Genomic DNA, 22720 nt, shown 5'->3' on the forward strand with positions numbered 1-22720 from the left:
GAAAACGAGAGGAAAGAGGTCTCTGATTTTAAGCTTAATTCTAGTATTGTATACCAGATGACACTGCACACTGGTTTTCGGATATTGATTTCCATATTTTTATCATATTATTACAGTAGAGATTTGATCTAAGGCAACCTCGGGACCACTCGGGACCGTGCCATTGCATAGATCGTACAGTTCCACTATTCTTTCACGAGCTGGTCGACTGAGTCGATCGTAGACAAGGGCAACGCTTGTACAACTAGTACAACAGTCTATTCGACACTCTTGTCCACTTGTCCCAGTTGTTGAACTATTCGGACGTCTTTCGTCTCAGACATCTTCTCGTAACCTTCAACGAGATTTCTGACATTTTTGTGCTAATTTTTTAGCTGTTCAATTTTCTAGTCCTGTTTGTTTTTCAGTTTTCTATCAATTGTTACATATATAGTGACTCTTTTTTTTAAATAGTAGTAATATTAGTTTTTTGAATTTTTGTATTAGTGCTTAGCTTAATGGACAGAAATGGCAAGTGGCAAAAGAGTTGTGTTAACTATGCAACAACGTGTGGATATTTTGAAAGACTTGGAAACGGAAAGTATCGCAGATGTCGCTAAAAAGCATAAAGTCAATCACGTGACAGTTTGGCGAATCCAACAAAACGCTATAACAATCACGGATTTCGCGAACAAAGGGAAATTGGAGAGACGTCGGAAAAATTTAAAGAAACCGACGTACGACGAATTGGAGCAACGGTTGCTCGTGTGGGTTATAGAAAGGAGAACGATAGGAGAAGTTCTATCGGATGCGTTGCTTTTACAAAAAGCAGCTGAACTGAAAGAACAGTTTGGAGCGTGTTCAAATTTCAAAATCAGCAGAGGCTGGCTAGCGAATTTTAAAAGACGTCACAGGATTCGGCTGGTTCGCAAGGAACGGAAAGAAGAGGATAGTAACGGAGACAAGGACGAAGGGAGGGGTGTGGTAATAAAGGAAGAAAGGGATGTAAACATCGATGAAGGTAGGAACCATTGATGGGCAATATTTTATCGAAAAATTTTAAGAATAGATCATTTTCTGAAGAATACATATATATATATATATATGTATATATATGTATATATATATATGTATACACTCCCGTCCATAAGTCACGGGACACTTATCTTCAAGGAAATGGTAATTGTATTTTAATTGGATGTATCTATTATACGACAATATATGAATGCAAAATTAAATATATATATGTATACTATTTAAATAAATGTTCGGAAAAAAGAATTTGGGATGATTATGGGCAGCTCTAGAAACCAAATTGGAAAACAATTACCCCCACTTAAATTTAAAAAATTAAAAAATATATAAAAATAATAATTAAAATTTCGAAAATATAGGATATTTTAGTCAGATGTGGTCAAATTTGAATAAATGTCCGGTGACTTGAATTAAAGTCTTGATCTAAGTAAGTCCGACGGAGGTGGTCGATCTTATTGTTAGTCCGTTCGCCTACTGTCGCCTACCCCCTCCACTCGAGTTGCCTCGGTCGCCGGGTAGTGTAAATGTGTAAAGCGTAAACATGCCGCGTGAACCACTACTAATGCAATTACAAAACTACTTTATCTATCATTATCTTTTCATACAGTATCATACAGTGTGCAGCAAGTTTTCGACCGCGCAGTCCGTGTTTACAAATAATTTCGTATTTAGATAATGCCCAACTCTGGAATGAACAAAGAGATGAAGCCATAGACGAAGCAGCAGAAGAAGAAGGAAATGGGATCGAACTGAATCGAGAAGAAAGAGAGGAAATAGAAGCTGTTTTCACATGTTTCGAGCGTTATAGAAATCGCATTCCACATTCGACACGTTTTCACTTAGACGGACTAAAAGTAACAATCTTAGGTAAGACAATTCTCATTTTTACATCGTACTACTCTAAGAATAACGAAACATTCTTTTTTTTAGGCGGTACAACGCCGAAGGAAGAAATCCACTCCCGTGAACAATGTTAGAGAATATTTTTAAATGACTCATTTTAATTTTTAAGTTTAATTTTTAGAAAGGTTGTACAAGACGAAAATTGAAAATAAAGAAGTTTTGTAACTGGATTAATAGTGGTTACACAATTTACACTTTTCACTGCTCGCGGCAACTGAGGTAGCCCCGCAGTGGTGGGGGTAAGCGCTTAGATCGTACAGTTCTCGTTTGCTTAGATCGACCCTTCGCTGTATTATTCATCAATGATTTTCGAGTGTTTCTCAAGGTTTACTCATCGTTTATTGAAACATTTTATCATTGTTTAAAAAAATAACAACACGGAGATAGTATATGTACAACTTGCAAATCTATATTAGATCGATACATTTTCATGGATACAACATATTAAACTGCTGTTCTGAGTAGTTTAGCTTCCCTAGACAACTTCATTTCTTCCAGTAACTTTTGAACCCCCTCTTCTCGTTGTTTCATAAATTCTGCGTGTTCCTCAGGGTCTAAAGAATGTACGATTTGAATTCCACAGGTGCGTGCCACGCCGATTAGCATCTTACAAAGACCCTCTAAACTTGTTAATGCTAAGGGTGGGTCTTGCGACTTGATGCAAGCGATTTCGTATAAGTGTTTGAATGTAATTTTACCAGCTATGTCACCTGAAACACAAGTATAATCATAAAAGATGTTTAAAGATCGAGTCTTGTTGCATTTACCTTTCCCCATTTGTCCCCTCGTTATTCCAGCCGCCTGTTTCAACAAGAACGTGGCCGGTGGACTGTGTATTACTAAGTCGAAGGTACCGTCTGGTTTTACTTTGATTCGACATGGCAGAGGAACACCACGTTTAATGTCTTCTGTTCTCGAATTGAACTCCTTACAAAAATTTTGTACATTTATGTTCCTCTGGAAACAGAAATGTTATTCTGTTAATTGGGAAATATCATTACGTATAGTTTGCTTAGAAACAACAACTCTTTTAACCTGTCCAAGCTGTGATCCAAGAGGTGGTTTGCTTGTTGCCATTCCTGCAGGAATCGTCACTCGCAGTGGCGTCTTATGCTCTACTTTTGGTAGAACTTTCTTCAAATTCCGACCCTTGGACAATGCTTTCGACATTTCTGTTAACTTCTATAAAATCCTCTCAGTATCTCCTCATAACACAGGACAAAATTTCTGAAAATTTCTCTGAATTGCTCTGGATTTCTCCAGATTTCTCCTAGTTTCTGAAACGGGATAGTAAATTGACTTCGTTAGGTTGGCCAAACTTTAAAATTATTTTCTTCTTCATCTTTTGAACGAAAATAGTAATGTAACTATTGTAATAAACAAAAAAGAACAAAACGCATTTAGTTGCGTCTGTATTCATCCGTATATTTCGTCAACGCTTCCATTTTATTAACGTAAATTGTAAATGATACAGTTTTTCGAGTAGGCGCGTATTCGACCTTTCAAACTTCGCGCCTATTTCTATCGGCGATACTGCAGGAATTATTGCGCTGTCGTACCTAAGTTCATGCGGTAGAAAATGTACACAGATTCTCTTGGATTCTCTGTAGAGTAATTAGAGGTTATATAGGTATTGATAGGTATTGAAATCTTTATCGACGATATATGGTGGCGTAAATAATAAATATTATTATTCGAAGATAACGTGTCTCATTCTAAAGAAGCAACTGTGGTGTGAATAATTATTTCGCTGAGAAGAGATTAAAGAAAAGGCGTCAAAATGGGGAAACGTCAACATCAAAAGGATAAAATGTAAGATACAAAGAGGTTATATTATTTCGATCTATAATCCGTTTTATAAATTATTTTATTAATAATTCTGATTTTTATAGGTATCTAACGTACACTGAATGGTCCACGTTATACGGTGGGAAAAGGGCAGGAACTTCGGAAGAAACCGAGGACACAACGTTCCGTCGTTTGCCTTACGATCATTGTTGTTTATGCTTACAACCGTTCAAACATCCGTACTGCGATCCACAAGGGAATGTGTTCGAATTGGAAGCGATATTGCAATATATAAAAAGATTCAAACACAATCCTGTGACAGGGAAACCATTAGATCCGAAGACATTGATAAAGTTAAACTTTGCCAAGAACGTAGAAGGACAATATCATTGTCCAGTACTCTTCAAATTGTTTACTAAGCATTCTCATATCGTTGCCGTTAAAACAACTGGGAATGTATTTTCATACGAGGTTAGTATCGATGCAAAACGTTTAACTGTGAACGTTTAAATGAATATTGGTATCCCGTTCTTAGGCGGTAGAGCAATTAAATATAAAGACACGCAATTGGAAAGATTTACTAACTGACGAGGCTTTCATGAGAAAAGATATCATTACAATCCAGGACCCAAATGATGCGACAAAATTTAATTTGTCCACGTTCCATCATATTAAAAATAATATAAAAGTAGAGGACGAAGGTATGAAGACGAATGTCTCACGTTTTGTGTTTGCTCGAATTTATTTGATTTTAATAATTCTTCCAGAAACTGTGAAAGACCGAAACAACCCAAATGCAAAATTGAAGACAGTATCCATGGAAACGAAAGAAATATTGGCCGAGCTGGATAAAGAGTTCAAACAGCCTGAAAGCAAGCAAGAAATTTCCAAACCGAAAGCGGACAAGTTCAATGCAGTTCGTATTCTAATAGTTTTCTTTCGTACTGTCTCCGTTTGTGCATAAATACAATTATGTATACCCGTAGGCACATTATTCTACCGGAGCTGTAGCTGCTGGTTTCACATCGACGGTAATGCCAACGGAAACAACACATCAAGCAGCGATCATAGCAGAAGATTTGGTGCGATACGAACGAATTAAGAAGAAAGGTGAAAACTGCATACATTTTCTACATTGTTTGGTTTAACTATACAGTCCCACTGTTACAGGATACGTGAGGCTACTCACAAATTTCGGCGCTTTAAACTTAGAACTTCATTGCGATCTTGTTCCAAAAACTTGCGAGAACATTATAAAACATTGCCAAGATGGTTACTACGATGGAACGAAATTTCATAGATCTATACGAAATTTTATGGTACGTAGATCGATCTTATCATTCCGAAATTCCGACAGATAAAGAAATTAATATTAATTTGTTCAGATACAAGGCGGTGATCCTACGAATACTGGCAACGGAGGAACCTCTGTTTGGGGTAAAAAATTCGAGGATGAATTCAAACCGAACTTAGTCCATCAGGGCAGAGGAATTTTATCGATGGCAAATTCTGGTCCAAACACAAACGGATCGCAATTGTATAAATTCTGCAATACAAACATTTATACATATATAAATACCGTATCTAATCGCATGTATTTCAATTGCAGTTTCATCACGTTTCGATCGTGCAGGCATTTAGACCGCAAGCACACCGTGTTTGGTAGAATAGTCGGCGGACTGGAGACTTTAAACGCTATCGAGAAGGTCGATGTAGATAACAAAGATAGACCGATAGAGGACATAGTAATTCAGAAAGCGCAGGTTTTCGTCGATCCGTTTCAAGAAGCGGACGAACGATTGACCGCTGAACGAGCAGCTGAAGCCGAACGATTGGCTCAGGAAGCTGCGAAGAGTAGATCCTCCGATAAGAAGGAGAAGAATGAGTTAAAAGTATATCAATCGGGCGTAGGGAAATATGTTAAAATGAAGGAAGAGGAAAACAAGTAACACTGCAACTTATGTACATATGAATTATAATGTATTAGGCTAGTGTTAACTGTTTAATGTTGTTCGCAGAGTGGAGAAGACGGCGTCCAGCGGCGACCATGTAGCGAAGAAGAAAAGGCTCGTGAAGGATTCGCTCAACGAGTTTCCATTTTGGTAGAAGAAAATTGAAATTCGTTGGAATTCTTTTCTTTCATAAATTATTTTTACCATTGTACATCTGATAAGACGAATAAAAGTATTATTTATGTATTCCCGTTGTTGTTGTAATTGCGTCGAGAGTGGAGGGGAATTAAGGATCGACTAATCGGCCGACTTATGTAAAGGTTAGACGCGATAACTGGAAATTCTGTTCCGAGGACCGGGTTCTCCATATTTGATGTTTGGTTTGCCCAACCCGGACAAGTTGGTTGGGCATACAGTTTTCACGGTGTTTTTGTCGCGATACCGTGTCGAAATCGTCAAAATTCGCGTGTGATTTGTGAAACGGTGTGTTCAAGATCGACGTACATTAAGCATGGATGATTTAGGTGAGTAATTTTCAGATGAATCGTTGTTAATCGTAAGTTAACCTCAAACGCGAATCTCTCGGTCTGTCAGAGTCGTTGGAACATATAGATATCGTAATTTTTATCGTTAAATTTTCTTTCGATTTCATTCGAATGCATTGTCTCATAAGTCCGCTTTGAAAAATACAAAATAATAATCGTATTGTGTATCCGTTCTATCGGAACACTTGCACGCATAACATGGAAATATTGATAATTTATCCGACAGATGTTTGTTTATCTGCAGGATATTTACAATCGTACGAAGTCAAGCAGACAGACTTTATTCAAGAGTGAATTTGTTGCAAAGGCGTAAATAAGCATTAACAATATTACAATTGCGTTCGCTTGTTTTATGTTCATCGGATATATCAGCATCGCAAGCGAATTGTAAAATGAAAATCGTGTAAATAACAACAAGAAATTGCTTAGCTAAATATTTATTATCTTAATTCCCTTGGTGACGCTTGCAGTCCAACTCTGTCGATTACGTACTCATTCCTGAGTTGCAAATTAATTACTTATTCTCGTCATAAAAATGCGATCGGACATATTATACTCGTAGAACGTTTAATTAATATTCTATGGAGATCGAAAAACTTAAATGCGAAGTAAAGTCTCCAATATTAATTTGTCTTTTTTCTTGGAGATATTTAGACTTTTGCGACTGATTCAATAAACAAATATGTATTATAAATTCGTTTGGAATTTTCACTTACACTACTTCCATGATCATCGGCGGTTTATTTATCGTTTTAACCTTCGGTTACTCGCACTTCACTTTCTGCATAACTGGTTACATGGAAAAAGCTGTATATCATTCCAACATAAATAAATTTTTATTCAATCAAATATGGAGCTACCTTAATGCGAAATAAATATTTGCTACTGTAGTCGACACCTTTGTTTACGCTTGAAAACAGTAAATTTCAAATTTTGAAGTTGCAAACACTATACGCGAGTAATTAAAAGTTAATGCTTAAATATTGTCTGAATATTGATAACTAGATTGTGGAAATTTTAAAAAAAGGGTGGAACATAAAATTCGAATGAATTTAGTACAATTTTTATTTTGTTGAGATCTGCAAAGGCTATTATAATCACTGGAAATAAGATTGTGTTTTATTCCACTTTCTTAAAATTCGTCTACAAAAATTGAAAATTGCTTAAACATCCGCAGTCTATTGATGACAGAAGAATAAAATTTTACCTATTTCGATTTAGAAGAGACGAATAGCATTCGTATCTGGTAGATTCTGTTTTAAATGATCGGCTTGAGTTCGACTTAATTCGAAAATCAAAACATTTCTTTTAACCCAGATCATTTTTATTCTATGTGATCTTTTTTACATTGTGCACATTGCACATCGAATTGAACCGGTTTTCTCGTACAACAGTTGGGCGTTTGACAATTTATAAAATACGGACGAATTTAATAATATTAAAAGTGTTTCGAATAATGGTATGGTAATTTTGACTGTTGCGTCAGGGTCACCATTCGAGTGCAAACGGTTAAGAACTAATGAACCGCGGGGATGACACTCAGAACCGGAAGACACTACTTTCAGAGTCCGCGTACGATACCGTGGACGAGTGTTCTCTCGAGTTGTCATGTGCCAACGATTCACGTATTTTTAGTGTATTCACAGAGGCGTTGTCCTCGTGTTTTTGGCGTCGTCGGGGAAGAGGATCGACGGGGTCCGCGATTGCGGGCGAGCGCCTGAAATACACTTGCACGTTTGAACTTCTCGTTTTCCCTTGGTCAAGCGCGGTCCATCACGGAACAGTCGATAGTACACGTTGTTCCGTCGTATCAACAAGCTAGAACTACCGGTCTGCTGAAAACAAATCTGTCCGAAATCACCTCAGAAAAGGTGTTTTGATCGATACAGTAACGTCTCGATACGTGTGAAAACTTCAGGACAGAAATGTCATCAGAAATTATCTCTCTAGAAAAGGATAGCGAACGTAGAGAAGGATAGTGAGCCAAAACAAACATCGTATCGGTGAGACTAATCCGATGAAAGCAAACATGTTTTCTTTTCAATTCTTCTCCAAGGGGTTTCTTTTTCGAGGGTGAAAATTATAGATGTATACAAACGAGAAATAAGTATATGACTTACAATTAGACCACTTTCATATAATTATGGTCACATATTTAAATCTAAATTCAAATTCAACTCTCAGCGACCCAATTTAAATCTAAATTCAAAACTCTCAGCAATCCAATTTAGATCGAAATTCAATTCTAAGTTTCATTCGAAATTCCCAATTAATTATAATGACTGCTCGTGGGTTCTAGCGAGTTGAGGATCGGGATGTTAGGATGATACATAGGCTGCTTCTCCTAAATCCTCCTTCTAAAGGTGACAGAAATGACATAGATCGTATCAGAGGAATTATCGACGAGTTGCTACGATTTTTTCAGTGATGGAAATCGACGGAATCGAGGTGCTCGCGTGCTAACGTGTAAAATTTGCAGACGTCATTCAACAAGTGGCCGTTCTGTTCGTGTGTGCATCATCCCCGCCACCTATCGATCGTCTATACAGCTGACTCGCTCGTGATAGACTGCAAAGAGAGAAACATTGCCGCGGTAAACTGCCGCATAATAGTATAATACGTACGTTGGGTCCAGCGCATTTCTGTTCACGCTTGTGTATGTGTGTGTGGTAAACGTTGATGGATATCGGTGAGATAATTGATAAGTGGTGCAACAATAAAGGAAATAGGAAAGCATGGCAATGGATAGGAGCATGTATGGAAAGGTAGACCCGGGCGCTATCTATCAGCCCTACAAAATCACCGTGAAAAAGGGACTACCGCCTGGATGTGAGTTGTCGATCATTCACTTTTACTTTCGCTGACTTTGCCGAGATTATTTTTGCGCGTTCTTCTTCTCTAAATTCGAATTCACGTTCAAAATGCACTTCTAGATCAATGTATGTAATTTTTATAAAACAGGATATGCCCAAAAGTCACATTTTCTGCACGATACATAATTAAATGAGTTAATAGTATGTACTTTGATAAGTACATGTACATCGACAGAATTTAAGTACAGCATTGACAAGTGTTTAGAAATTGAAATAAAATGAGCACCGACGGAACAATGTTCTACAAATAATGTTTACCATAAACGTGAAATAAGTGGACAGTGGATTTTATGCGTTTGCGACAAAAATGAGTAGGTATAATTTAGAAATACTGTTATATCATTTCCAACCTATTAAACATACTAGGAAAGAAAATAAATTTCCATTTTGTTCCAGTAGGTAGAAAATTTTTATTTCGCATAAAAATCGCGCAGTCTAGAAAATCACCGTCGACAATTGAAATGCATACGGTACGGTGCCCGAATAGTTTTTCCTCCCACTGTGCGTGCGACCTCTTTGCATACCGAATAAGAATGCCGGTCGGAAATATGAAATAGAAATGATCGTCGGTGTGGGCTTTTTTTATGGTACGAATACAGCACGTTTTCCCAATGGATTTCGCAGTCGCGAAGTCGCGCGATAACGTGTCATTGTGGTCTTTTAAATTAGGCTCAATTGCCTGTCACGCAACTCCTCTTTTTTGTCGGTTCATGGCTCACGTCAAAACATTTCAAAGCAGACGAATTAAACAACCCAGCATTTTCAATTCAGAACACATTTGTACGCTTTCAGTTATTTCATTTATTACGGATAGAATGAAGTCTAAAATAAGATAAGCTCATTTAATTCAGCTTATCGAATTGCAATGTTTACTCCAGTTGCGTAAAATCCGCAGTCTAGTATTTTGTTATCCATTCACTAGAAATATAACAAAGTCCATTGACGCGATAACCTTTGATTCGAGCCACGAATAAATAGTTATTTAATTTGCTAATGTGAACCATGTAACACGCATCGCGAAATCTACAGTGCACTTGAACCGCTGTCAAAATTGTATTTCTGGCGTATTTTCAAAGGTTAATACGTAAATTGGTGGCTTTGATGCGCGAACGCTTCCGCGTCGCTTAGTTAGCCGTCTCCGAAACCATTATAAACGTCTGTGAATTATTTTTAAGTCACCCATTTAATTCCGTCCGAAGGGGATGACTCACGGTGCATCAGTTCGCAATGATTTTTTCTTCTACCGCACCTTTCACCTACAACGTGGGTCGCCTTGACACTAAACTTTCTGAAATAATTGTTCAAGTCATTATTTACCGGCGATCTTTTTATGGAAATGTGTGCTTCGAAGAATGTGGTCGATCTCTGTACCCATCGAATGAAATCGAATCGGAAATATATAGTGCATCGGGTCTGGGTTGCGCGTCATCTTTCCGATAATCATTGTACTAGTTTCATTACGAAAATCTGCTTTATCCGCACTGTGTCTCTACTTTACCGACAACGCTGCGTCACGCGTAAACGGTAACAAAGATGGGCAGATAGTTGTCGTAAAATGCTAGCGAAAATATTATTTCTCTAGTTTATCAGTCAATTTTTCTTATTTCACGGAAAGGTTCGAAGTTTCCAAGCGTCTGTCCAATGCGTTTCGTTTCTACTTGAACAAGTACAGCCAAAGATTGTAAGGAGATCATCGCACGCCGGATTTTGCGGAAATCGTGTGATTTGCTGTGAAATCACATGTGTAGTTAAGTAAATCAGTTTTTCTTATTTCACGTTAATCCGTCGGGTGAAAGGTTCGAAGTTTGAACGTGTCTGTCCGAAGCGTTTCGTTTCTACTTGAACGAGTGTACTTGAATTTCGCGAAAATCGTGTGGTTCTTCTATTCCGGGTGATCCAACAGTTTCAACTAATTCCACGGAATGAACATGACTGGTGAGTTGTAACGGGAAAACTACAATGTACCACGCGTTTACCAAGTTTGGTGTTTCGTCATTCTTTCCTACTCGCGTGCAACCGCAAGCGTTGAATCGTAAAATACTTTTAGACGTACGGGGGCGTTACGTGGTTTGCAATGTACATATTTAAAAGAAACATTCCTGAAATGATTTCCGATGTTTCGTACACGATAATTCATCATAGCAGACTTTTTTATGCGCGGAAGTCACGGTTGTTTATAGTTTATAGTGTAGCATTACATCGAAGATCATTCAGTGATCCAAGGTAAACATGCGTAGGCATTCCTTCTTCCTGGATCGCACCATGATCGATCTACGCGCGCCCATGTTGGGCAGGACCTACGCATGATCCAGCTGCCTACGCGTTTCTAAAGTAATTGCTCGAATAGGTTAAGCTAGACTTATATGTCTCGGCGTCATATTCGGCGATACTATGTGTAGAGCAATAGTTTAATACTATTTCTCGCTGTGGGCTGACTAAACGCTATCAATTAGCCTGTCAACTGATTCCATAGTGCACACGGTGTACTCGTGAAAATGTTTGTTTTACAATTTTTTAACATTTCTCTGATTTGAATTCAATTAAAGCTATATTTACAGACAGCTCGTTTATATGTATATAATTCGTTCAAAACCATTTTTACCTTTACTTAACTTCCTTAACTTCATTAATAATTAAAAAACGAAGCTTTAACCAACATCTTGGTAAAGGAAGAAATTCTTCCGATTCACCTTAGCAATTATTATATCGTATTGTATATTATATCATAATATAAGTATCAGAGAGGTCCGCCCCCTGTTCGCTTTGCTCACCAACCCCCGACGCGCCTCGCGGCTTCGAAACTCGAAGTTTTTGCGTGACAGAACTATTTTATATAATAGAAAGATTATAATATATGTATATGTCTTAAATTTTCTGTGGAGCTTGGTTCTTGGACTCTAGCTCTTGTTTCCGCGTACGGCTGTCCCAGTGTTCGCAGAGTTTGGTGTTTCTGTTTTGCGGAGGCTCGTAGTGTTGTCCTTCTCGCAGACGGAGTCGAGGCAAGTCTAGTTGTGGTTATTTTTGGGAAGTTTGTCGTCGCGGTGGATATCTAGGTGAAAACGTTCGCTTATAACTATCGTGCGTAAACGAAGATGTGCAACGGACACGGATAGCGACAAGGTTGAAGAGGGGGAGGTTTCACGCAAGGATAAAGGGGAGAGGAGAAGATGAATTCACGTAACACGGACACTATAGCTGCAGCTTGAGAAAACAACACGTGCTGCCAGTTCAATCTGATCCCGCAGCACATCCGCGGCTTCTATCGATAATCTCGTTACTCTTGATCCTCGTGCGTGAGCTACCCTGTAATCTCTAGATCGTCACGTGATTAATAAACTATATTCGTCGCCCTAACATATTACATGTTCATTCTTCATTAACATATTAAATGTCTCCGCAAATGTATTGTTCGTTTCATAACAGAGACAAACATCGCTGCTAACGATTACTTATTATCGCAGTAATACAGCTTTTATTTCCTGCTAGCAAAAAATACTTGTTAGTAATTGCTTTTAAACGATCGTGTAAGGAAACATTTATATTTTCATAAGCATGACATATCATTGCTAGCAATTACTTATTATTAGACTGCGGATTTTATACATTTACCATAAACATGGGTACGTGCAAAAAGATTTAAGGACATCAGTGTACGTTTCAGCTTGATAAGATAATTAAAAGAAGAATATTGTTATTCCACTCCTGTCGCTTGCAATGAACGTAAACATTTTTTACTTCGCATAAAGATCCGCAGTCCACTTATTATTAGTGATACAGCTTTCATTTTTTGTTAATAGAGAATATTTGTCCGACCACATTCGCGTAGTAATTATTTTTAACACGATCGCCTAAAGAAACGTTTATTTTTGCGTCCGTTCGCGTTGTGGCAACACGTGTTCCCGGGTGATCCGTATAATGTCCGTAGTAAACATAATTGGCAAACAGAGCAGCATTTATTTTTAACGGTTTTTCTTCGGTCAAATGGTTAGCCCCTCCCCCGTGTTTATAGACTATGGTCGTAGGGTCTACGGAAACCAGTGCTCGGTGATTTCAAGACTCGAATAGTCAAAAAGTTTTTGTTTCGCTCGCTCAGAAAGACTTTAATGTAAGATGACCGAATTTATGAGATCCGCTTCACCGATCCGACCGGCTCGCTTGGCGACTATCCAGAAGCATGCACGTTGGGAACAATATATCAGTAAGTAGCCGCCCTCTAAGGGTCCACGCTCATCAGTGATACGAGAATACCCTTTGCACTCGAATAGTGACTCTGAGGCGGCAGTAAAAATGACCAGAATTTCTCATTAACATTATTCAAAACAGTTTTCATATTGTTAAATTCGTCTGCATTCTATGAAGAAAGCAGTATAAATTTTTTGTGCCCAATGTAAAAAAGATTCCATAAAATAAAAATGATCCAGGTTTAATAAATGTCTTGATTTTGGAATTAAAATTGCTTCGAGTCCAAAGGGTTAGTGACTCTCACTAATATTCGGACACTTAAAAAGACAATAACTTTTTAAATACTGGACGTAAAACGCAGCTTTTAGTATCTCCTCTACAAAAAATATATCTCTTCACATCACGTGGTAAACCAATTGCTATAACTTCTCAGAAACGTCAAAATCGTATAGTTCAATATTCAAAAAGTTATCATTATTTTTTAGAGCGTCCCTGTATGCGAACAATCGGTAGATGAACCCTGTAGATTTTTGCGCGTTAAATATGAATCTGCGATTGGTTTGAGAACGTTTGCTTCTCAAATCGGGTATCATGTAACAAAACGATCGTATGAATGCCACCAACGATCTTATGAATCGTATTACGTCAACCGCGGTCTCGTATTCGTCGTTTACAAGAAGATTGAGTACGAATCGGGATTCTTCCGTATGATTTATCGATCGTGTTGCAGCATGGCCAGACGCTTAACGCCACAGAGATTTACAATGATCCTGCGTTACGCGTATTTACTACGCAATATTCGTGTCCGAATCGACACACACTGTATGATTCATAAGTATAAAATAGATTCGGGGAAGCTCCGGCAGGCTGGTTGCCAATATTGTGTCTCATTCAAGTGGACTGTTCATAGTGTACAGTCTTTGTACACTAAAATGAAACGTATAACAAAAAATTATCTGTTTCGACTGGGTTATAAATGATGAATTGCTTTCTTTATTAACTTTTAATTACTCGCATATAGTATTCACAATCTCGAAATTATAAATGTAGTGTTTCAAGCATAAACAGAGCTGTCGACTACGCATAAAAATTTATTTATGTTCGAGTCGTATGAAGTTGAGAGAATAATGTATGAAATCACTACAATAACAACGGACACCTGTTTACGTTCGTGACATAAGCCGCGCGACCTACTTTACCGACCGAAAAACGGCTTATGAAAGAGAAGTTGCAACAGTGGGCCACCGTTTTGAATTTTTAACCGGGTCACGTCTCGACCACGAATACGCTCGAGTTTCAAAACGATTTATCCCGCGATCCATGCAATTACAATTTCGTCGAGTGCAAGGGAAACGGCAAGTTATTTCGGTCAATAGGTTAAACAAACACTGAATGAAGTGTACCTTCGAATGCGAGTGCGTTTCAGTGTTGAAATCAACGATTCGTATTTCAATATTTCGTAATCGATCTCGGGCTTGGGGACAGTTACGATGACCTCAAGCTTCCGTAACTTTCGTAGAAGAATGCCAGACGATCTAGAACGATTCAGAGAACGCTTCCGATTCCGCGAACAACCATGCGCGCTTGCTCGATTCGGGACTACTGCGAGCACACAGGTTCTAACATGCTACTTCTTCTCATGAGCAAGCCGACTAGGTTACGTTGTCCTCCAAGAGGTGCCAGTTAACAAGACGGCCTGAATTTTTCTGTTTCCTGGCTGCAAATCGCATCCGGAAAAATGGCTGTTCCTCTTTCGTCTCAGAACTTTGCTGCAGCCTCATACTTTTCGTATGTCACCACAAAATGTGAACGCAGGACGTTATGTAGCGCCGCCATTAATAGTGCACTAAAATATATTTTTGATAGTGAAAAAACTATTAGATGATTGCATAAGGTCGTCCCCGATTTGAAAATAAAATTCAAATTCATATTCTAGTAACATATGAAAAGTTACTCCTAATCGTAGAAAAGAATGGTGACTATATAATTTTTTCTTTTTACACTGCACCGTGCAGTACAGTTTGCGATATCCATGAAAATCGGGCCCGAAGTTATGCAGTCATCTGATATTGAATTTATTGATGTGTTTAGGCCCGTTACTGTGACCAAAGCCAAGCTGAAATTCTTCGATAACGGGGAATAGAATTGAATGATATTGTAGAAAGTTTTCGGACAGAATCAAAGGAACACGTCGAACCGCAAAGGTTTTGGGCTCCGTCCAGCTAGCATGAACTATCCGGAACAGTGTGCAGCGTTCCCTCGTTCCAACCACACTCCCTCCACGTTCTTTCTCCTTCTCCAGGTTGAATTCGCCTCCTCCAGGCTGCGGTCTCCAAGCCGGTCGCCTTACCGAGCAGCTTTATTGACAATCAGTACCGTTTCGCCGATCGTGGCACGCACGTTCGCGCGCGCGCTAATCCTTTCCACATTCCATGTGGCACGTGACACTCCGATGGTTTCCATTGGTGCTCTCGGAAAAGTCTAAAGGCTCGTCTTTCACCGGTGAAACGAACTTTCCGCGTACGCCGAGGCGTCTACAGCGTTGTTCTTCGTCGATGGCAAACTTTTTTGAACGCCGTAAAAAGAGATAAATATAAGTAAGAGAGTGAGAAAGAGAGTGAGTGAGAGAGGGGGGGACGGTTATCGCAAGCTCGACGAGTAGGTGTGAAAGTTTTTTTATCGTCGATTCAGCGTCCTGCGGCCCGTATCTACTTGAGGTGACGAATTTAATTCCCCGTATACGCTGCACACCAGGAAAACATTCCCAGTTCCCCGTAGCAACTCGCCGCACGAGTGTCTTAGTCTCGGCCGCAGTTTCGGCTCGAAGTTTGACCGGAAGTCCGTCGTGGGTGTGTCGTGGTTTGTTCTCTGACGATGGAGGAAGCATGCGAATCACAAACGGCCCAAGTGGAAAACCTCTACGAAGCCTACAACACTGAGAAAAACGAGACGAATCTGTTCAGCCTCGGTAAACCATCCTGTACCATTTGGTTGTGTCGAGTAGCCAGGGCCACCTTTCGTGTTTACCTTGAAGCTTTGTCATACTCGCGTGATTGTTGCCTTTTCGATGCAGAGATATCGATAGTTTTCGATCACGATGATCGTCGATAATTATACATCATCTACCGCGGAGATCGAATAAATTTTCGAGGATCTCTGCATACCTCTGATGCACCTATGACGCCGTTCGATTGTCGATTCCGTAATGGAAGCGGCGACGTCATTCACAAATATAGTACAGACCAGTGAAGATTCAAATGTTCGCTCGAGGTTCAAATAATTCGAATGTTTATAGCTCTAGCATAATAGCGACTCGGAGATTGGTAAATTCAGTTGAATCACAGAGTCGAGGGAAACGTAACACGGTTGCGCAAACCAGTAGCTTTTGGTTTTCCCACTATTCAATCACGGAGAATGCTAATTGTAGTGTGTGATTATCGCAACCCCTGTGCAATTAGAAACTAAATTGTAATTCTATAGAGAAATTAGCGAAACTTCAGAGCACTCGAATGAAAAACAAGAACGGAGAAAGATCGAGGCAAGGGTGTAGCTTGGTATCCGCGGGCCCTGGCCACTTCTTCGCTAGTTTAAGAATTTTACATATTATGTATTTGTAACATCGTTATTCGAGTGGTGAGCCAGAATCGCTACTAAAAATTGCTGTACCATTATTCAAAATATTGTTTACATTATTAAATATGTTGATAACTAATCAATTGCCAAATATTTAAGTATCGCATGAGGTATTTAAAAAATTAGCAAAAGAAAGATAATCATATATAATGGAATTATTCTAGGACTGAAGAAATGTTTAATTTTCGAGTTAAAATAGCTGGCTCCGAGTGCAAATGATTAAATTTTGGTATCTAATCAATTACTAAAAATTTAAGTATGGTATGAGATATATCAATTTCATATTTACAAAAAGAAAAAAATCATGTAGAATGGAATTATCCTAGGTCGGAAGAAATGTTTAATGTTCGAGTTAAGATAGCTAGAGCTCCGAGTGCAAATCGTTAAATTGTAAAAATGATTGTTGATATTTCTGATTTCAGACGCGCTGCTGGCAGACCTGCAGAACACAGTGTCGTCGGAAGGGAATCATGTCGGGAGCAACGCAACACCAGGTTATGGATCATTGAACGGTGCCAGGACCGGCGCATATAGATCCTATGACAATCGCACCTCCCCACTTCCGGCGCAGTCGGTATGTAGATCATATTTACGAGTCAATAAACCGCGTAATCGCTGACGCAGACTAGTCAACGGACTGACAACAATCTGCATTTCCTATTATGCACCATAAATGTATTTATTATAGTACATATGTATAGTATATAGTGTTACATATAATACAATAGACTGTACTCGGATCGAACGGGACGAGTCGGTGTACACAAACGAAACACAATTTTGTTGCAACCGGCATTTATTTATTTTTACTGTCCGAACCCGTTGGACGAAGTATAGACTGCGGATTTGATTTATTTATGACAAAAATTGTGAAGCCAGAAATTTATTTAAGGGGATAAAGTTTAAAGTTCAGAGATAGAATTTGTGAAAACATTTTACAAATTTCAGTCATTCCAGAATGAAATAAAATGATTTAAAGAGGCAATTTGTCTTGGTTGGTCAGTGGATTAAAACTGACAGGTGATTCGTCATAAATTTCTCAGATATCTACGACCGTTTGTTCAACAAGAGCCCGTACAAGTAAAAACGTTCGTCACTGTCCCGATTCTTCGGGCCCTGCCAAAATCTGAAGAATGGAACGATTTGTTTCATTTAATATTTTAGTGTTAGCGTTAATATTTTTAGCATGTGCGACATGATCACGATGGTTCGTATAACCGACGGTCGAACGAAAAGGAAATTCGAAGTGTCGTTTTATCGACGGATGTCCGGAGATGTCGCGGACGTTCTGAGATAGATGGCGAGGGTGACACTTGTAGCCGTGTTCAGACCAAACTGTATTCAAATCTATAATTTAATTCGCTTGTTCTTATGAACAGCCACGATTCAATATTGAATAAATATATTGTCTAATACCGATGAGACAAAATATAGAATGCAGGCATCTGTCAATTAAAATCGTCGCGATCTTCCTACGATAATAAAACCATGTTTCCGATTATCAGTCCACGTCATTGTTGATTTAACTAAAATATTCTCGGGATAACGAAGCGTTCGATTTCAGAAGAAATGAAATCGATGGTTGAACGGAATCGTGCCCGTGCAAAATAGATACATTCCAAAATGCGAGCCGATGACGCAAGCGATAGTTAAAATTAGCCTCGATATTGCCTCTAAAATTGACCGAACCTCCGCAGCCGGGCTACGAAAAATTCGGGCGCATAAAAATCGGGTGCGCGCGACTCCCAATTTTTACAACTGGGCTCGGGTTACGCGCGCGAGTCACGGAACTTTCGATCGCGAACTCACCAATTAGGTTTTGCACTCGAAATTCACCCTTTTGCAAGTCGAATTCAATCTTATTCAAAGTTAATGAATTGGTAATCGCTTCTAAATAAGTATTTGATGTATTCCTTAACGATTAATTTACATTTGAGTTGTTTTTTTTTACAAAAACTTACTTAAAAATACTTTATTTGCGAAAGGGTGAGTTTGGAGTGCAAAACCTGTAACAATTTGAAATTTTAACCCTTGTATCATTAAGAACGGGGTATACCTCGTGCTGATTGTCATATTCTTGAATATTATTTTTGATAATGAACAAATTACTCGTTCCATTGGCAATATGGTTTTTCTATAAACGCGATCGGGTCTTTTACTTCCGGGCTGAAATGTTTCGTCTTTTCAGCTGTAAAGAAACTCTGAGAGAATTCTGAGATACCGATTCTGATGTTTTTACTGCATTTATGAAAATGAATATTTCGTCGGAACGTGTCCAAGGACCGCCAACTGTGCAGCAGTATGTTTTAATTGCGTGACAGTGTTATCACGGCCCATTACCGTGGATTGTTCAATGGTCCCGAACGGAATTGACCGATCACCAAAAATATTTTCGCAACGATAAACAGTCTAGCATAAGCACGTGAGAATTTGGCTCGTCTCGGAAGGACTCGGCCGCGTTAATAATATCTTTTTAGTTGTTCCCAAAACTAGGAACAGAGCGAGCAGAACAAAACGCGAATTTTCCGCGAACGGAAAAATTTCGAGCGCATACTGCATATTGTGCTCTCGCTTATTGCAATCACCAAATGCATTCATTCGATCAGATAGCTGCATAGCGAAATGAAATGGTCGCAGAAAAAAAAGAAACTAGAAACAGCCACTCGTTTACATTAATATAATGAAATTTTATACGAAAATAGCTGCACAGTACTCTTGAACAGTGCCGTAACGAGGGCGTGGCGAAAGAGGCGCAAAACAAAGAATACCGACCCGGTTGAGGGTCGCTTGGACGCTTTTCAAAACTTGCAAAAAAATTACGAACTCTCTATACATAGAATTAAGGATTTTCATAACAATGCATGTAACAACAGCTTCCTGCAAATGTTCGTTTAGCAAATTGAAAATTGTAAAATCGTACCTTCGTTCTTCTATTGGACAAGAGAGATTAACAAACATATCTATAGTATCAATTGAAAAAGATGTTGCCAAAACATTAAATTATGACGATATAATAGATGTGTTTGCAAATGAAAAAACGAGAAAAATTACTTTATAAAATATGCTGAACTGTTTAAAAGTTTTGTATTTCTTTCATTTTGTCGTCATTGAATATGAATAAAAATTTGTTCCTGTTTAGGTTATAGATTATTTATTCATACAAATACCTTGACAAATACATTATTGTATATACAGGCAACTCATTTTGATGAGGTTAATAGTATTTAATATATTGCATTTAGTAAAATTTAACTTGTCACATTAAAATTTTTAATCTTTTTGTCATTATTGGGTTACGGGAGGCGCAAGTTAGACACTCGCCACAGGCGCTTCATACCCTCGTTACGGCACTGCTCTTGAATAAATTCACAGCAAGGAAAATACCATTCGTTCTTCGGCCATCAAATATAAATTAAAAACATTTTGAAACGAGGAAGACCATTCTAGACACCCCACTCTCTAATGGGAATTGTAGTAATGCAAACGATCGTTTTAACAGTATCGTGTGGGAGTATCGAAACGTGACCTCGATATAAACATCATCGACCAGCCTCGTCGGGGGTTAAACCACCCGGTTGAATGATTCACGAAGAAAAACGAGCAGGCGTAGCGCGACGATGATCGATGCAATGACCCCAGCCGGGCCGTTGGATCGATCTAACCGAATTAGGTTTAATTAACGCTTCGTGATCCGACGAGGCCTGCCTTATTGGTCATCGATCATCGACGAGAAACGCGTTGGTATGCTACATCAGGAAATCGCATTCTTTCTTTACTCGCATACAGTATTCACAATCTAAAAACTTTAAATTTAGTATTTCAAGCATAGGCAAAGAAATAAATTTTGCTTTAAAGTAGTAGTTCAGTCGCGTTGAATAAAAATTGATTTATGTTGGAGCGGTATAAATTTCCACCTAACCAGTTCGTAAAAAGATTGTTAATTTACGATCCACCAACGCGAGATCGAAGAGAACCGTCTGTACACGATGCAAGCGCCATTTCGGTCCCGAATTGTTTGACATATATCGAAGCATTACTGCACCGCGATGATACTTGCGCAATTCGAGAGGCTACGCCGATGGAGCCGTGGCATTGGGCAAGGCGGATCGAAGCAATTAACTTTCGGATGAAGTTGTATTTTATAGTAAGTATCGGTTTTGGCAATACGCAACTGTGCAGTTGGCTCGGACGCCCGCAGAGCTCTTCCACGCGAGCTGGGAAATTTTCTGGCCGAGCCGAGCACGTCGAAAATCTGAATAATAGATGCACGCGCGGACAAGAGAGTCGATACCTCGACGGGGAACGTAACAGGTGTTCCACGGGGCCTCTCAGATCGATAATGCGATTGCAGACCGAGCCAAGAGCCGCTATCCGCTTCACCTAGGAAACATTTACCCGCATATTTTTACTTCCCGATGTTCTACGCCACGCTTTCTTCGGCTGGACGCGATTTTCGATTGTGTGCGAAACGTTATAAACAGTTGTCTCGATTCATACAATACGTTCCGCGTCTGGACTGTTATTGTAACAATACGTTCAGCCAAAATAAACAACGAGATCGATCAAAAGAATCTATACCGAAATACGTATTCAAGTCGCTATTTTAATATGTTTGTATATAACCATTGGAAAGTTAAAGAATTAATGGGGACAAATAAATATCGAGATGGAAGAAATTTAAGAGTGGCATTTCGCTACGAACATAAACCACCTTGGTTACCTCCAGAGGGTTAAGCCTTTGCACTCGGAGCTATTTTAACTGGAAAATTAAACCTTTCTTCCGACCCGGAATAATTCCGTTCTATATGATTTTTTTAATTTGTAGATATGGAATTGATGTAACACTTCATGCAATACTTAAATGTTTAGTAATTGATTAGATACAACATTTATCCATTTGCGCGCTTGGAGCTAGCTATTTTAACTGGAAAATTAAACATTTCTTCCGACCTGGAATAATTCCATTCTATACTACTTTTTTCTTTTTATAGATATGAAATTGATGTAGTACCTCATGCAATACTTAAATGTTTAGTAATTGATTAGACACTCGAGTGCTAAGGGCGAAGCTTATTCGTTCCCGATCTAGTTAAACAGTGTCGGGTCTAGTTACCCTACGGCGAAAATGTCTTTTCGATGCCGGCTGGAGCTTGTCGTTATAAATAGCTTTTATTGCGCCCACGCGGTCAGCGGGTTCGGTTCTGCCAAAAATCCTCGGACGTGTACGAAAAAACTAGTAAAAAAATCGACGTGCAAAAATTGCGTTAGAGCCAACAGGAGGAGGAGGAGGAGGATTCCTCCACGAGTTGGTGGAAATTGGAGACTTCCGGCGCGGTAAAATCGCGGCAATAACGAGGAGCGTCGACGCCGCGTAGATTTATGGTTGTCGCAGGGATAATGGTTTTCACGGTTTGACGAATATTCTTGGCGGTAAATCATAAAACGTGACGCTCGATCTTGGATCTCTCGCCAAGGTTCCGCGAGATCACGATCGACCCGACACCTCGAAGAAGAAGAGGAATAAGCAGAGGAAGAGAAAAAAAATCGGACGAGCGTCATCGAAGGTCGGGACCGTCTGCTTTCCCTTCGATTCGAATTTAGCACGTTGTAAAACGGTTGCGTGCGGTGATACCGCGCGATTTCGTAGACGTTGCATAAACTGTGCACAATGCATCGATTCATCGGCGGTACACGCGCCAACAGCTGCCACTATAGAACCGGGAAAAAGCATAGTGCGAGGCTTTAGGAGCTTCTTGCGGCTTTCTTCCAACGGAAACGATGCCACTGCCTCGGTGAGAGTCGATTTTCTTGCTTCGACCCCCTTGATATC

General features: G+C 39.2%; 3 protein-coding genes across 12 annotated transcripts in view; 2 read left to right on the forward strand and 1 right to left on the reverse strand.

Moving 5' to 3' along the window:
- Window positions 1–2304: 2304 nt before the first annotated feature.
- Mrpl11 (mitochondrial ribosomal protein L11) lies at window positions 2305–3198 on the reverse strand. Its single transcript, XM_076427730.1, has 3 exons — window positions 2953–3198; window positions 2685–2874; window positions 2305–2627 (listed from the first exon to the last, which is right to left on the reverse strand). Exons 1-3 carry the CDS (start codon window positions 3085–3087, stop codon window positions 2362–2364), a joined length of 591 nt encoding a protein of 196 aa, XP_076283845.1. The 5' UTR covers window positions 3088–3198; the 3' UTR covers window positions 2305–2361.
- A 300-nt stretch (window positions 3199–3498) lies between these two features.
- On the forward strand, window positions 3499–5912 carry LOC143210652 (RING-type E3 ubiquitin-protein ligase PPIL2). Its single transcript, XM_076427710.1, has 9 exons — window positions 3499–3729; window positions 3810–4176; window positions 4241–4406; window positions 4473–4621; window positions 4692–4815; window positions 4876–5024; window positions 5091–5242; window positions 5315–5650; window positions 5724–5912. Exons 1-9 carry the CDS (start codon window positions 3698–3700, stop codon window positions 5809–5811), a joined length of 1563 nt encoding a protein of 520 aa, XP_076283825.1. The 5' UTR covers window positions 3499–3697; the 3' UTR covers window positions 5812–5912.
- A 107-nt stretch (window positions 5913–6019) lies between these two features.
- The window catches only part of Pax (paxillin), a 29275-nt gene continuing 12574 nt past the window's right edge, over window positions 6020–22720 (forward strand). The window contains exons 1-2 of one of the 10 annotated variants that reach the window (XM_076427705.1): window positions 6020–6181; window positions 17313–17464. In XM_076427705.1, the coding sequence (XP_076283820.1) occupies window positions 6169–6181; window positions 17313–17464 (165 nt within the window). In that variant the 5' untranslated portion in view covers window positions 6020–6168. Of the gene's footprint in view, window positions 6182–7847; window positions 9032–10078; window positions 11011–13114; window positions 13274–15395; window positions 16226–17312; window positions 17465–22720 lie in introns of those variants that run through there. The other 9 variants (XM_076427700.1, XM_076427703.1, XM_076427706.1 and 6 more) reach the window with 9 other exon arrangements.

Source organism: Lasioglossum baleicum, chromosome 7 (assembly GCF_051020765.1).
Source record: "Lasioglossum baleicum chromosome 7, iyLasBale1, whole genome shotgun sequence".
NCBI lineage: Eukaryota > Metazoa > Arthropoda > Insecta > Hymenoptera > Halictidae > Lasioglossum > Lasioglossum baleicum.